This window comes from Ictalurus furcatus, chromosome 7 (assembly GCF_023375685.1).
Source record: "Ictalurus furcatus strain D&B chromosome 7, Billie_1.0, whole genome shotgun sequence".
In the NCBI taxonomy this organism is placed as follows: Eukaryota; Metazoa; Chordata; class Actinopteri; order Siluriformes; family Ictaluridae; genus Ictalurus; species Ictalurus furcatus.
This window is the reverse complement of record NC_071261.1, coordinates 8,729,076-8,744,479: the sequence shown is the minus strand read 5'-3', so window position 1 is coordinate 8,744,479 and position 15,404 is coordinate 8,729,076. Positions and strand designations below refer to the sequence as shown.

General features: G+C 41.7%; 1 protein-coding gene across 2 annotated transcripts; it reads left to right on the top strand.

Annotated features, from left to right (window-relative positions):
• The first annotated feature begins 1,377 nt into the window (after positions 1-1,377).
• Positions 1,378-14,610, top strand: abcf2b (ATP-binding cassette, sub-family F (GCN20), member 2b). 2 transcript variants are annotated; one of them, XM_053628234.1, is made up of 15 exons: positions 1,378-1,612; positions 4,493-4,647; positions 5,996-6,208; positions 6,475-6,657; positions 7,893-8,064; positions 8,171-8,266; positions 8,428-8,530; positions 9,399-9,494; positions 9,720-9,839; positions 10,878-10,967; positions 12,425-12,535; positions 12,631-12,693; positions 13,316-13,444; positions 13,906-14,109; positions 14,208-14,610. In XM_053628234.1, exons 2-15 carry the CDS (start codon positions 4,512-4,514, stop codon positions 14,322-14,324), a joined length of 1,833 nt encoding a protein of 610 aa, XP_053484209.1. In that variant the 5' UTR covers positions 1,378-1,612; positions 4,493-4,511; the 3' UTR covers positions 14,325-14,610. The 2 variants fall into 2 exon arrangements, with proteins under 2 accessions (XP_053484209.1, XP_053484210.1); XM_053628235.1 differs by having other exon boundaries at positions 1,612-1,690.
• Positions 14,611-15,404: the final 794 nt, after the last annotated feature.

The window sequence follows — 15,404 nt, the reverse complement described above, 5'->3', positions numbered from 1 at the left end:
TGGAATATCATATTCTAACTGAGCATTTAGTGGTCCACTGGCATGCAGAATAAATCTATTTAAAGTCTGTCTATTTCATCAAACTATGATGGAAAAACAATATAATCCTATGCCTTCATCAGATAATTTAATATTTCCCATATTTTGGAAAATGATTTGGTCTGTTGTGTTTTTGTAGTAAAAATTTCCCACACCCACTGAAATTTTGGTGACTAATTGTATTGTACACATTTTCCTATATATAGAGAGGGTTTCTGTTTAAAAAAAAATTAATAATAATAATCAACAATTAAAAAAGTGTGCTACAACACCACATAAGGCAGGCACACAAAAAGATAGCAAAAAGAACAAAAGAAAAAGGGAGGAAGGACAGGTTAACTCAAGGGAGTGTAGTACAAAATTCCTAAGGCAATATTGAATATATAGTAGTTTGATTATGCGTTACATTACAGCTGTTGCCATTTCACAGAATACCACTTATTCTACACAGGGTTGTGGGAAGCCTGGAAGCCTATCCCAGGGAACTCGGGCACAAGGCGGGGGACACCCTGGACAGGGTGCCAACCTTCTACAGGGCACAATCACACACACATTCAATTTGGAAATGTTAATCAGTCTACAGGGGATAAAACCCAGAGGAAACCCCCAAAGTACTGGGAGAACATGCAAACTCTGTGCACACAAGGTGGAAGTGGGATTTGAACCCCCAACCCCAGAAGTACAAGACAAACGTGCTAACCCTCAAGCCACCATGTCCCCAGGATCAAAATTATACCGTTTGAGGTTTACACGCCTTATATGCATGATGGGCCTGCTCATACAAGCACAACACACTACCATGTCGTGTCACTGCTGTCTGATAAAATGATCAAAATGGTCCTATGGTGTTTTCTTTCCAGTAACCGTGTGTACATGATGCCTTGTGATAGACTTGTCTCCCATCCAGGGTGTACACCCTCCTCACACCCAGTGTTCTGACCAGGATAAAGCAGTTAATGAAGATGAATGAATGAATGAATGAATGAATGAATCGCAAGGGCCACAGTCAGTGCACTCAAACAGTGACCTCCCTGCTGAACAAAAAAAAACCCCAAACAAACAATAGAAACCATCACAGGAATTCTAATGGTTTCCACTACAAACACCATTACAAACCGTCAGCTGTTCAACATGAATACCATAACCATTACCGGTCCTTAAGGGTATTCCCTTGGCATAATATGCCGCCAATAAAAGGCAACAAATTACTACTGACCTAGTTCCATTAAAATCAATAGCATTTCCTATTATAACAATTAAAATCATTACAAATCCTATGAGGGTTTGTTTTGTTTTGTTTTTCAGCAGGGCTGTGTGGTAGGTTCTCTGATCAAATGGCCAGTGAGTGTAGATACAGGGTAGGGTCATGGAATAAAGTGGCTAATGAATGTGTTACACTACCATCTTCAAAATACCTGATAATGAGGAATGAATGATTTATGATGAAATGGAAGTTTTATAGCCGTGTAGAGCTGACATGTGTTCCTCCATGAGAGAGAGAGAGAGAAAGAGAGAGAGGGAGGGGGGTTGCACTTGTCCTAATACGGCCTCCCAGCTGCACTCTTCAGCTAAGGTAGGTCTTAACCACTGTACAACTTCAATAACAACCTAGTTATAACGACACTGCTTCACCCGGAGACTAATTTATTCGGTATGTAACATTATATGAAAGATTCTGGAGCTGACATCTTTTCTCTCTCTCTCTCTCTCTTTTAAATCTCAGTCATGTCTGATTCATTCTCTCTGTGTGTGAGCGTTTTAATGCTGTTAACACACTGCTATGAGGACACCACATGAGCGGGATTTAAACGTTTTTAAATGTTTACTGCACAACAGCATAGTTGTTTTAATAGTTAAAAGGAAAAGAAAATAAATTTCAGTTATGAATTGAATCCCATACGTCCACTGAGTGGGGACGTCTGCTATGGGAACCACTAGCTAGTTAGCATGTTCGGTCGGCTAACACGCCGGTATAACTGGATATAACGTATATGTATGTATTATTATTATTTGTTTATAATGTTGTTGTTGTTATTTACAAGCTGTAATGATAACTCGTGATAGTGGCATGTATTGAAGCGTTGACACTTGTGAGAACTGGTTAGCTGGCGTTAGGTTAGCTTAGCCCAGTGTAGCTGAGTTTAGCCGGGCCTGGGTACAGTACATGCTGCACTAGTTGGCACATGCAAGCGTTACTGCGCAACACTTTAAACTGTGCCTGTGTCCCAAATGGTGCTTGCTCCCTGTTCCCTACAGACTCCAAAGTGCATTCTAGGTGTTCCCTAGTTGGACCCTAATCCCATGAAGTGCATTGTGGGATGTCATAAATTGCACAGGATGCAGTTCACTTTGGAATACAAAAAGACCAAAAACTTCCAAAACAATGCACTGTGTAGTGAATAGCTTCAGTTTCACACAGCCTTTGTTCCTGTGTGTATTTCTGTAGACCATCTCAAGGTTTTTTTTTTTTTTTTTTTTAGTGTGTGCTAAATCTGACAAACCAAATCTTAGCCAGCAAAAGGTTATTAATATTAGCATGTGCACTAAATTGGTAACTAGGACAGTGACTGACTTTCCACCCATCAGCACGTTGAGGAATCATGTGGCGCGAGAGGACGACATCTTAAATAGAATGTAATCTGAACAGGGTCCAAATTGTCATTATGTATAATATATTCTTTGTATGAAAAGAGATGACGGTGGCGGTGGCGGTTTACGACGGGGCACGGTACGACACCCGTGTCGAGTAGACGAGAGAAGCTCTTGGCTGAGATTTGAACTGAACCTTCTGGGGACTAAAAAGTTCAACATGCTGGACGTGGTCCGGGTTCAAACCGGGTTTGCGGTGGAAGTAATGCCACGCAGCGAACGCTGACCACGCAGCGAACTTCCGTGCAACATTTAGAGCGCAAATAATAAACAACCGACCTGCAGTCAGTTGTTAAAGAACACGCTTGAATTGTAATTGCATTTGTCTGTTTAATCTATGTGGACAAATACACTGTATTTGCCTCATGTCATTATCCTAAAGTGACTTTAACTTTGTACGTACCGACTGCCATCGACAGTGCTGTTTGTTCATTCAATCATGCGTTTTTCTCTGTGGGGGTCACGGTGGTGTCAGGCTGAAAAGGTCAGTCCAGACTTCTCTATCTCCAGCCACAGATACCAGCTCCTCCTGCTGCCTGGATTTGCCCCCATGGGACATCCCAGTTACAGCTCTGGCAGCTGCCGACTAGGAGGCATCTTTGTAAGGTGCCCAAAATACCGTAATTGGCTAGTCTCAAATCACAGAAGTGGTAGCTCTACTCTGAGGATATCACTTAGATCAGTGGTCACCAACCCTGTTCCTGGAGATCTACCTTCCTGAAGACTTTTAACTCTAATTATACTGGTGCCCACCTGACCATCTAATCACTGCCTTAAGATGTTCTTGATCAACTAAACAGGTGGGTTAGATTTTGGTTGGAGATTAAACCTGCAGGAAGGGAGATCTCGAGGAAGAGGGTTGGTGAGCGCTGCTTTAGGGTAAACCCAGTAGCTTGTGGAAGAACCTCATTTCATGTTTGTACTCCCGACGTTATTGTTTCAGTCGCTACTCACAGTTTGTTACCATAGATGTTGACTGACAACTAAACCGAGTGCTTTGACTACAAACTGAGCTCCTGGTCCATCACTACAGACCAGTACAATGTGATGGTGTCTCAGGACAATGGGAGATGACTGTTCCTCTTTATTATTAGGGGTTCATGCCAATTTTAGAGATCAGATTTTTTTTTTCATGATCTTCTGTGAAAGGTTGGCCAGAGGGCCCATGTGATGATTAGCATAATGAGGAACATACACTATATGGCCAAAGGTTTGTGGACACATGACCATCACACCCATGTACTTTTTGAACATCCCATTCCAGATTTAGTCCATTTTTGCTGTTCTCTCTTCTGGGAAGGCTTTCCACTAGATTTTGGAGCATGGCTGTGGGGATTCGCTCATTCAGCCACAAGAGCGTTAGTGATATCAGACACTGATGATATGTGAGGAGGTCTGGGGTGCAGTCGGTGTTCCAGTTCATCCCAAAGGTGTCTAGCGGGGTTGAGGTCAGAGCTCTGTGCAGGACACTCGAGTTCTTCCACTCCAGCTTTGGCAAACCATGTCTTCATGGAGCTCGCTTTAAGCACAGGAGGCATTGTCAGGCTGGAACAGGTTTGAGCCTCTTAATTCCACTGAAGGGAAATTGTAATGCTACAGCATACAAAGACATTCTATACAGTTGTGTGCGTCCAGCTTTGTGACAACAGTTTGGGGAAGAAGCACATATGAGTGTGATGGTCAGATGTCCACAGACTTTTGACCATATAGTGTATCACAGCGTATTGGCGGTTTCATTGAAAGCAATAAATTTAATCTTCACGCCACATTGCAAATGTCATTAACATGCCATGTTACTGTGCAGCCCACAGAGCTCTGCAGCCATGCCCTCAGACCTTGCCAAGAAGAAGGCTGCCAAGAAGAAAGAGGCAGCCAAAGCTCGTCAGAGGGTCAAAAAACACGAGGAGGTCGAGCAGCCAGAGGAAAATGGAGCAGTTCCAAATGGGGACACAAATGGAGGTGTGTTCTTTAAATTGCATTGAACTGAACTGAAAATGCTTCCGACAGCCATGTTCACTGGCGATGAATGTATCTATACAGTAACTGGTACAGAACACACTGGTATGATCCTGCAGCAACCACTCATTTATTGCTGTATGCCACCATTTAAAGGAGACCTATTATGCAAAATTCACTTTTATATGGTGTTTGAACATTAATGTGTGTCGGCAGTGTGTGTACACAACCACCCTACAATGGTAAAAATCCACCCAGTCCTTTTTTTTATATTCCCCGTAAATCATAAACGGTGTAATCAAAATGAGTCGTTCGCGAATTCTCTCCAACGTGACGTCGCATTGGCATAGGCCCCGCCTGCAACTGGTGACGGACTCTGCCCTATTAGCATAGCCCCTCCCCCTGAGTGAGCTGCACACAGTCCGCCATGTTCTCTGCACCGGAGCAGCTACAGTGATAAGAAGACTGTCTTTGTAAGTGTCGTAAGTGTTCTGTTGCTGTCTGTAAGAATGAACATAAGAGTCTTCATGTACTCCCGGCATCAGAGCCACTGAAGACGCAATGGAATAGTTTTATTTTTGAAGGAAATGTGCCCCGAAAATAGCTAAATTCGTGTATGTTTGTGCAAATCATTTTACACCAGACTGCTTTGTGAACGAGGGTCAATATAAAGCAGGATTTGCTGAAAAGTTCTCAAGCATGGATCAGTACCAACTGTTCGTGATCCAGCTTCATATCCAGAAGACGTAAGTATCGCACTTTATGTTTTATGAATGTTTGTTTGCAAATCGCCTTTCCGAATGAGCTTGTTAGCAGACTCCACGACTAAAGTTACCATTGTCTCTGATTGTATTCACGGAGAGCAGAGCTATCATCATCATTGTTTTTATTTTTAACCCGAAACCGCTTACTGTCTGTATAATTCATACATATAGGGCTGAACACCGGTATTTACGGTGTCGGCCGTATTGGTACTCTTGATTTGTTTTTGACGTAGTATCCGAAGCACGAGCTGTAAAGGCACAGCACTCTTACTGGAAGGGGGCGGGGCTCAACAGCTCATTTGCATGTAAAGAGACACACGAAAACAGCATGTTTTTGCTTCCACCCCAAAAGGGGCATTTACAGAATGGTATAATAAATGATCCGTGGGGTATTTTGAGCCGAAACTTCACAGACACATTCTGGGGTCACCTGAGACTTATATTACATCCTGTAAAAAGGGGCATAATAGGTCTCCTTTAAAGCTGGATTGTAATTGACACTAAAAAGCAGATAAAACAACTTATTTTATGTCATGTTTTTCTTCTGTAAACTCTTCAGCCATGTTCCTGTGTTGTCTCCCTTGCAGATGTTTCTGCCCTGGCGAAAGAGCTAGATGAGTTTGAGCTGAGGAAGATAGAGGCTCGGGCGGTTACAGGTGTCTTGGCATCGCACCCCAACAGTACAGACGTTCACATCAGCAGTCTTTCACTCACTTTCCATGGGCAGGAGCTGCTCAGCGACACAAGTCTGGAACTGAACTCAGGCAGACGCTACGGGCTCATCGGCCTCAATGGCACAGGTGTGGATTATAGTCTCGTATGAGATACCAAACATAAGGTGTTAATACTTAAACCTGATATCTGATAACTGATAACTTTATATCTGATGGTATTACTGCTAATGCTGCAGTTTCTGATGCTTTAGTAAGGCTAATAGAAGAAAAACCTGATTCCTAATTTCCCGATTCCTTTTCGCTCTTCTGGGAGAACCAACAGTTGAACACCTGACTATGTGTAGTACAAGAGATTACACCTTTCTTTACCCCCTTAATGTCACTTCCGACAGGTAAATCTATGCTCCTGTCTGCGATCGGCCATCGAGAGATTCCTATCCCAGAGCACATAGACATTTATCATCTGACACGTGAGATGGCCCCCAGTGAGAAGACAGCTTTACAGTGTGTGATGGAGGTGGATGAGGAGAGGATCCAGCTGGAGAAGGAGGCAGAAAGACTGGCCCATGAGGACTGTGAGTCACACATACAAGGGAAAGAAACAAAAATTAAAGAATGTAGTGACCAATAAACCAACATACTGTATCCCACCTAGAGTCTGTACACATACATTAAAGTCCCCCTGAATGTGGAATTTTACTATAATTCTACACATATTAATAAATCTCTGATTAAAAAGTTTTCACTGATGTTCAGTGTATGTAGAAAAAAAAAAAAATTCCTTTTCTTGACTTTCAGGTGTGGAATATTGGCCACAATTTGTATTTCATAGTAGAGGTCGACCGAATGTGGATCTTACAGATACTGATAACTAAGTTGGGCCGCACCTGGCGATAACCGATTCATCAACCGATAGTTTTTAAAATTGATACTGAAAGTAAAATATCGCGGAACTTTATATCGGAAATAAACAGTACTGACTGTACCATGAAAATGTACTGTACGTTTTTAAGTGAAATAAATATATAAATATTAAGATATATTAACTATTAATAAATATTTAAGTAAATAAATGATATACATCCAACCTGAACCAAAGAGTAACACTCCAAACAACAAATAAACAAAATAGAGGTATCCAAAATGAATCGAAAAACACTTCAAATAACACAACAATATTGGTCAGTTTTTATTTCGCCTCTAGAGGCCGCTCTCATACAGCTAATGATTGTAAAATGAAAAAAAAAACTACATGACTATTGAATCAGTACTGAGCCTATAGTGAGTCACCTAGGCAATGTCAGGGGTGTCGGGTCGGAATTGGCAGTAAACTTAAATTTACACATGCCAGCTCAGCTACATCAAATGTAGCTGAAGTAAGAAAAAGTATATAACTTTTGTTTTTTTAACTTTGTGTTTTGGCTAGCGTGCTATCTGTTTCTTGCATATCATGTACGAACCATTTGGTTTTAATCTGGAACTGCTATTCAGGATAAGTGCTGATTATGTGTGTAGACATACCACCAGAATAGCTTGTTTAGAAAGTAAATATTATTAAGCACTTCTGTTTAAAATGGCAAATTAGTAACTACTAAATGGCAGTGCTATTCCTTACTCGTTTATTGACCTAGTGGATGAGCTAGGTGTAAATTCTATATATTCTTTGTGAATTAGGTCTCACAGAACCTAGTCCTACAGTACAAGTACTGGGATTTGTTCTTAGAGAATAATGAGGATGATGAGACATAATCCAGTAGATAGGACACCAAAAATTAAGCTTTTTTTTTTTTTCCTCCTTGTTTACATGTAGCAGAGTGCGAGAAGCTGATGGAGATCTACGAGCGCTTGGAAGAGCTGGATGCGGACAAAGCCGAGGTTCGAGCTTCACGCATTCTCTTTGGCCTGGGCTTTACCCCAACCATGCAGCACAAAAAGCTCAAAGACTTCAGCGGTGGTTGGAGAATGCGTGTCTCCTTGGCCAGGTACGATGCCTGCATGATCCATTTGCGCCTTATAAAAGAGATCTCTTGCAAGGATATTCACTCCTCTGCCCTTTTCTTTCTCCTCCCCTTTCCTCCACTCTGTCAGAGCGCTGTTCATTAAACCTTTCATGCTGTTACTGGATGAACCCACTAACCACCTTGACCTGGATGCCTGCGTGTGGCTGGAGGAGGAACTCAAATCGTACGTTTTTCAGTCTTTTAGCGGTTTTGATAGATCGTGTGTTAGGCAGTATATTGGAAATAAGTGGAAAAGTCTGGCTAAATCTTAAACACCAGCAGCATGCACATGTAGCACATTTGTGAATGCTTAATTTTTGTGAGACTTTTTATTCCCCCCACCAGGTTTAAGCGAATTCTTGTACTCATTTCACACTCCCAAGACTTCCTGAATGGTGTTTGCACCAATATCATACATCTACACCAAAGGAAACTCAGATACTACACAGTAAGTTGTTTTTTTTATACACTCTATAAAGAAGTGAATAGATAAGGGATGAATGGTGCAACGGCTTCCTGTTCCTTATCTTAACCCACCCGATCCATCTGACCAAGGATAACGTGATCAGCCAGCTCAAGAGATGGATTTACGAGATTAGTTTTAGACGTGGCTGCTTTTTCCTGGAACGAGGCTTAGCACCCATGTTCTACTCTGCAGAACAGAGTGAAATATTTCAGTTCATGGTGTTGCCACCACACCGAATACAATGGAAAATGGTTGAGTAAGAGGGCTAAGTGGCCCCCCTACTGGCTTAGTGGTTAGAACGTTTGCCTCGTACCTCTAGGGTTGGGGGTTTGATTCCAGTGTTCTCCCCATGCTTCAGGAGATTCCTCCGGGTACTCCGGTTTCCTCCCCCAGTCCAAAGACATGCGTTGTAGGCTGGTTGGTATTTCCAAATTGTCTGCAGTATGTGCGATAGGTTGGCACCCCATCCAGGGTGTCCCCCGGCTTGTGCCCTGTTTTTTACAGAAAATGGATGGATGTCTGTTACTCAGTGGAACCGCCTTAACTTATAGTTGAAATTTAGTGCCCGTGTATGGGTTTATCCTTTCGTACCTTCTAGTGATTTCATATTTAGAACTGAAATGTGACATTTTGAGGTCATGTTTTCGAGGCTGCTTTCACACATGCAGCATTTGGTCTGTTTGAACTGAACTCTAGTGTGGTTCGATTGCAGTAAGAAAGCAGCCCGACTCTGACGCGACCCGACTGCAGGAACCGAACCATTTTGACCAAATCATTATTAACTAGAAAGAAAATAAATAGTCCACAAACATGCCCTCAGCGTTTTTGTGCCATCTGATTTCGATTCAAGGGCAATTATGACCAGTACGTGAAGACCAGGGAGGAGCTTGAGGAGAACCAGATGAAACGCTACAACTGGGAGCAGGACCAGATCGCACACATGAAGGTAAAACACTGCTGCGCTGTGCACATGCTATGAGCAGCTCCTCCTTTAGTCATACTTTAACATTTGCATTTGATGTCTGTCTTTCTCATTACTCCTCTCTAAATATCTCTTCCAGTTTTCATATCGTTTCACACCTTATTAACGCCACTGGAAGTACATTTACTCGAATTATATTGTACAGTACACCACTGAAGCAAACCTTTCTGTCCCACTTTCTCTACGTAGAACTATATTGCCCGATTTGGTCACGGCTCGGCTAAGCTGGCTCGCCAGGCTCAGAGCAAAGAGAAGACGTTGCAGAAGATGGTGGCCTCAGGCCTGACGTCCCGTGTAGTTACAGATAAGGTTGAGCGCACTCACACACACACACACACACACACAGAGAGGGTTGCTAAATTTAATATATGCAAATGAAGACATTTTTAATGAAACCTGGGAGATTTCCATCTCTCCATTTCTAGTTTAAGTAACCAAAACTATCAAGCTCCTAAATGTTCATAAAGGCATCGTAAAATTAATCCTTGTGATTAATCCCTTAAGATTAATCCCTGTTTTATGTAGTGATACGAATGCTTCAACACAACACAACCCAACACAACACGTATGCGTCGTGGTTCTTTCGTGGACGCGCCTCGGAGATCTATGTGGAAGTGAAGATATTTTGTGAATAAAGACTTTTGCACACGCAAAGCACTCGTATCGCTTCATAAAATTGGGATCAAACCTCTGGAGTCACACGGATTATGAACTTTTTGGAGCTTGATAGTTTTGGTTACCGGACTGTAAATAGAGGGACGGAAATCTCCCAGGTTTCATTAAAAATGTCTTCGTTTGCATTCCAAACATGAACAAATTTCTTATGGGTTTGGAACGACACGAGGATGAGTAATTGATGACAGAATTTTCATTTTTGGGTGAACTATCCCTTGAAGCATTATACGAGCATAAATATTACATGTTGTGATGGAGCAGCTCTTGATAAATGACTCTTCATCTAGTGCCCCTGAGAGCTATATGACTTATACAGGACTGGACAGATTCACCTTCACATTTCAGAAAGTCACAGAAATTCCTATTTCAGAGCTTAAAATCTGCAGCAGTGCCACCACTATCCAGTGTTTTAGCCCAGTATTGATCTCAACACCTTAGTCAGTATTAGGCTGGCACATTCCTATTCATGTACTGGCTATGGGAAGGGATTGTAGTTCAGAAACCACAATCAATCAACATCAAGCATGACCATCTCAGACCAAATGCACTGTACTTCCACCTTTTCTCTGTTCTCCAACATAGCCAGCATACGATTTATTACACCGATTCGTTGTTTCTTGTGGACTGGTGCTGGAACATTAAAACCAGAGCTTCTCTTCTTTCCTCCTGCAGACTCTGTCATTTTATTTTCCTCCCTGTGGGAAGATTCCGCCGCCTGTCATCATGGTGCAGAATGTCAGTTTCAGATATTCCGACGAGACGGTAAGCGCGAAGAATTCCAGGAAGCGAGAGTTGTTGACTGCAAACTCCATCACTCATACTGTTCAGTGCTTCACCGTATTGACAGTATCGCGTATATTCCTGTAGTACTTCAGTCCTAGGTCAACCGCTAAAGTCTTGATACAGGATGATGATACAAACCCGATACAGACTTCACGAGACGATATTGACACACATAAAATATTACACTTAATATGTTTATTTTGTAATGACAACAAATCGAATTACTGCAATTTAATACATTGTATTGTAAAAAAAAAAGTAGATTATGATTTATAATACAAATGTAAATGGTCATAAATGTGTTTAGATAAATGTATTTCATGGCTACGTTATTAATATGGAAAGATTGATGGTAGAATGTGTCTTAAGTGACGTCACTGCGTCATCACTGCTCCTACGGCCACCTGGTTCCGCGGACCCCTGGTGGTCAGTGGTGTAATTGCAGGGGGTCCGTGGGAAAGTTTTAAAAATGTTTAAATAATGTAATTTTTTTGTTGTTGTTAAATGGATCGAAACATATTCAAATGAGATGTGCTTTAAAATGAACCGATTTGGTTATTCGTGTGCATTCACAAATATCACGATCGTTCATTGATGAATTTTATTTTAAATTTATTTACAAATGAAATGATCATTTGCAAAAACCTATCTGAGTGGTAGAGTTCAAGTGTCGCATTGATGATAAAATAAACAAAAGATCATTCAGAGAGCCAAATTAAATGTTGCACCAACAATAAAATGTAAAAAAAATAATAAATAAAGTCTTGAAATGTTTTGATTAAATTTTAAATGGCCAATGTTAATGCTATGAATGTTAAATATTAATCAAATAAAGCAACGTATGACTGTTAAATATATAGCCTATAATTGTTGTGGAGTGAGTGGGTCCTTGTGGATTGTTCGAAATATGCTAGGGGTCCAGAGCGCACAAAAGGATGAGAAACACTGGCTTAACATTTTTTGGACTATTAAGTAAGCATGCTTCAAGCCATTTCGTTTCCCAATCGCAAACTTCGTGCTCTGTTGCTGCCACCTAGTGTGTAAGAAGAGTTAGAGCTTAACTAAATATTAAACACAAATATCACGACACACGTCAGAGAAACGAAAATCACCTCACTAGTATTTTGTATTGTGATATTCGAGACAAAGGAATTCTGCCTCATGCCTAATAGTGATGTCATTCAGATGGCCACTACTGCGTATGTATTGTATATGAAGTGTGCTGAAGTGTGCCATGGTGTTTATTACCACTATTACATCGAGCTCGTCCCTACACACCGGGTGTAATGGAGTGTTACTCGTACCGATTTGTAAGTTTTTACTGTTAAGAGTGAATTTGTATGAAAACAAGCATGCAGTGGGGACTCCCTCACTGAAATGAGCCTAAAATCGATCCTCGAATGCCTACTGACCTTGTATTTTGTCTTTTTTAAAAGCCATATATTTATAAAAACCTGGAGTTTGGCATTGACCTGGATACGCGAGTGGCTCTAGTGGGCCCTAATGGAGCAGGGAAGTCCACACTACTGAAACTGCTAATGGGGGAGGTCAGTTGACTGTGATAGTTAACTAATGTGTTTTGTTAACGTCACAATCCGTGTACTTAAACCTCAATGCTTACCGGGTTTTCTTGCTTTATTAGCTCCTCCCAACTGATGGTATGATCAGGAAACACTCCCATGTGAAGATTGGCAGGTATCACCAGGTGAGCTATATTCTCAGTTAACTGTCATTGAACTGTGCATGTATACTATGCATGTTACTAATCTCTAACAGCAGACACAGTTATCATCACATTATAATAACCAGGGAAAGGGGCTAACAAAGTACCTACGGCTATGTGCTACCTAAGCCGTGTGCACATTACATCGTCAAATAAATCAATAAATATTGGGGTTTTTAGTGGTTAGCGCGTTCGCCTCACACCTCCAGGGTCAGGGGTTCGATTCCCACCGTGGCCCTGTGTGTGTGTGGAGTTTGCATGTTCTCCCCATGCTGCGGGGGTTTCCTCCGGGTACTCCGGTTTCCTCCCCCAGCACAAAGATATGCATGGTAGGCCGATTGGCATGTCCAGAGTGTCCGTAGTGTATGAGTGGGTGTGTGAGTGTGTATGTGATTGTGCCCTGCGATGGATTGGCAGCCTATCCAGGGTGTACCCCGCCTTGTGCCCCATGCTCCCTGGGATAGGCTCCAGGTTTCCCCTTGACCCTGAAAAGGATAAGCGGTATAGAAGATGGATGGATGGATGGATATTGGGGTTTTCATATCTCTAGTTTTCATCTAATAGTTTTCACCTTTTGAGTTTTTGTGCCATATGTGTCTTGTAGCATCTGACTGAACAGCTGGAGTTGGACCTGTCTCCTCTAGAGTACATGATGAAGTGTTACCCAGAGATCAAAGAGAAAGAGGAGATGAGGAAGATCATCGGACGGTACGGCCTGACGGGTAAACAGCAGGTGTGTGTCTGTTTAAGAGCGCGAAGGAAACACTTTCATCCGTTACAGCCTGTAATTCTGTAAATCAATATTTGGAAACAAATAATATATTATATGGGGTATATTTATTCCAAAAATATTTTTGGAAATGTCTTGAACATGGTATTAAAAAGTATTAATCTCGAAGTGCTGAAAACTGCAGATACCCTGCCTGTGCTTTGGGGTTTCCTCTGGGTACTCCGGTTTTCTCCCCCAGTCCAATGAAAGGCATGCATTGTAGGCTGATTGGTGTTTCCAAATTGTCCGTAGTGTGTGAATGGGTGTGAATGTGTGTGTCATTGTGCCCTGCGATGAGCTGGGCCCCACAGTCCAGGGTGTCCCCTGGGATAGGCTCCAGGCTCTCTGCGACCCTGCAGCGGTACAGAAAATGGATGGATAATACGGTATATAACGTATAATAAATTGGTGAAATTTCTCTTCAGGTGAGTCCCATCAGGAATCTATCAGATGGTCAGAAGTGTCGAGTGTGCTTCGCCTGGCTGGCCTGGCAGAACCCACACATGCTCTTCCTCGATGAACCTACCAATCACCTGGACATTGAGACCATCGACGCACTTGCTGAAGCCGTCAACGAGTTTGAGGGAGGGATGATGCTGGTCAGCCACGACTTCAGACTCATCCAGCAGGTAGATTACCGGTGCACACAAAAACCTCAAAGCTGCTTTTAATGAAGTGTTGTCCTTTTGTCAAACTGTAGAAATGACTGTGATTTGTTTGATTCCAGGTGGCTCAGGAAATTTGGGTGTGCGAGAACCAGACCATCACCAAATGGAACGGAGACATTTTGGCGTACAAGGAACACCTGAAGTCAAAAATCGATAAACAGACGCACGACGTTTGAAGGTCTAGAGCCGGGACTCTTCCCTTTGCATCATGGATAGATTACTTTGCCCTGCTCATCTTACTGTAATGCATGTGATCTATTTCCCACAGACCTTCCCCAAACTTTCAGAGTGGATTGTAAACCTCATTCCAGTGTTCCAGCATCAAAATACAGTACATTCACTCTCTACTTTTTGTGGAAAACTTCACACACGCCATTCATAGTCTGGGTATTAACTGTCACTTTTCTTTTTATTTAAATATTATAAATGCAATAATGTTGAATAAATCAAGGTTTGACAAAATCGTGGGCTGGGTGTTGTAGAACCACATCATTCGAAACCAGTCACTCAAAAACACAAGCAGTCTTTAATGAAATTAGCATCTTTAATGAAACAAGCTCACAAACGCAAATCACCAGATCCAGTTTGGGGCAACAGGATACTAAAAGTGAACAAGTAGGCGAGCAAAAGATTGACAGACAGTAAGGTAAACTAGGGAAATGATGAAAAAAGGCTAGGGGGAATAAGTAAAGAACAGGAGAGACTTTGAAATGAAACGCGTGGGATCATAGCATGTGTAATCCAGGCTTAATGAGTGTCTGCATTAACCGGTGTGAAACGATGCAGAGGGGGTATGGGATACGAGATGGATAATGACTCGGCAAACCTGTTCCACTCAAAAAATCATTAATTAGACTTACTTCATTTAATTGAAGAAAGTTTATTTTTTTGCACTCAATGTAATTTAGTTCATTCAGAATAAATCAGTTTAGTTGGGTCAACACAATTTAGTTGGTTTAAGTCAAGTTAATTAAGTTTTCTTATGTTGGTCCAACTTAATTTTTGTATGAATTTACTGAGGTTTCATTAATTTTCCTATGTATAAACAAGCAGTTTCATTCATCCTTATACACAATGTATATAATGAACAAATAAGAACAGACTGGGGTCAGTACTGACATTAGTATAGATCACTGAGCTCCCACAGCCTAAGCACAAGCACCACTATTCAGCATAATGTAAACCACAAAACTCAAAACCGTTACAGACTCCTTCAGATGTCCATCATAACTGAACAATAAACACTAACGTCTTTC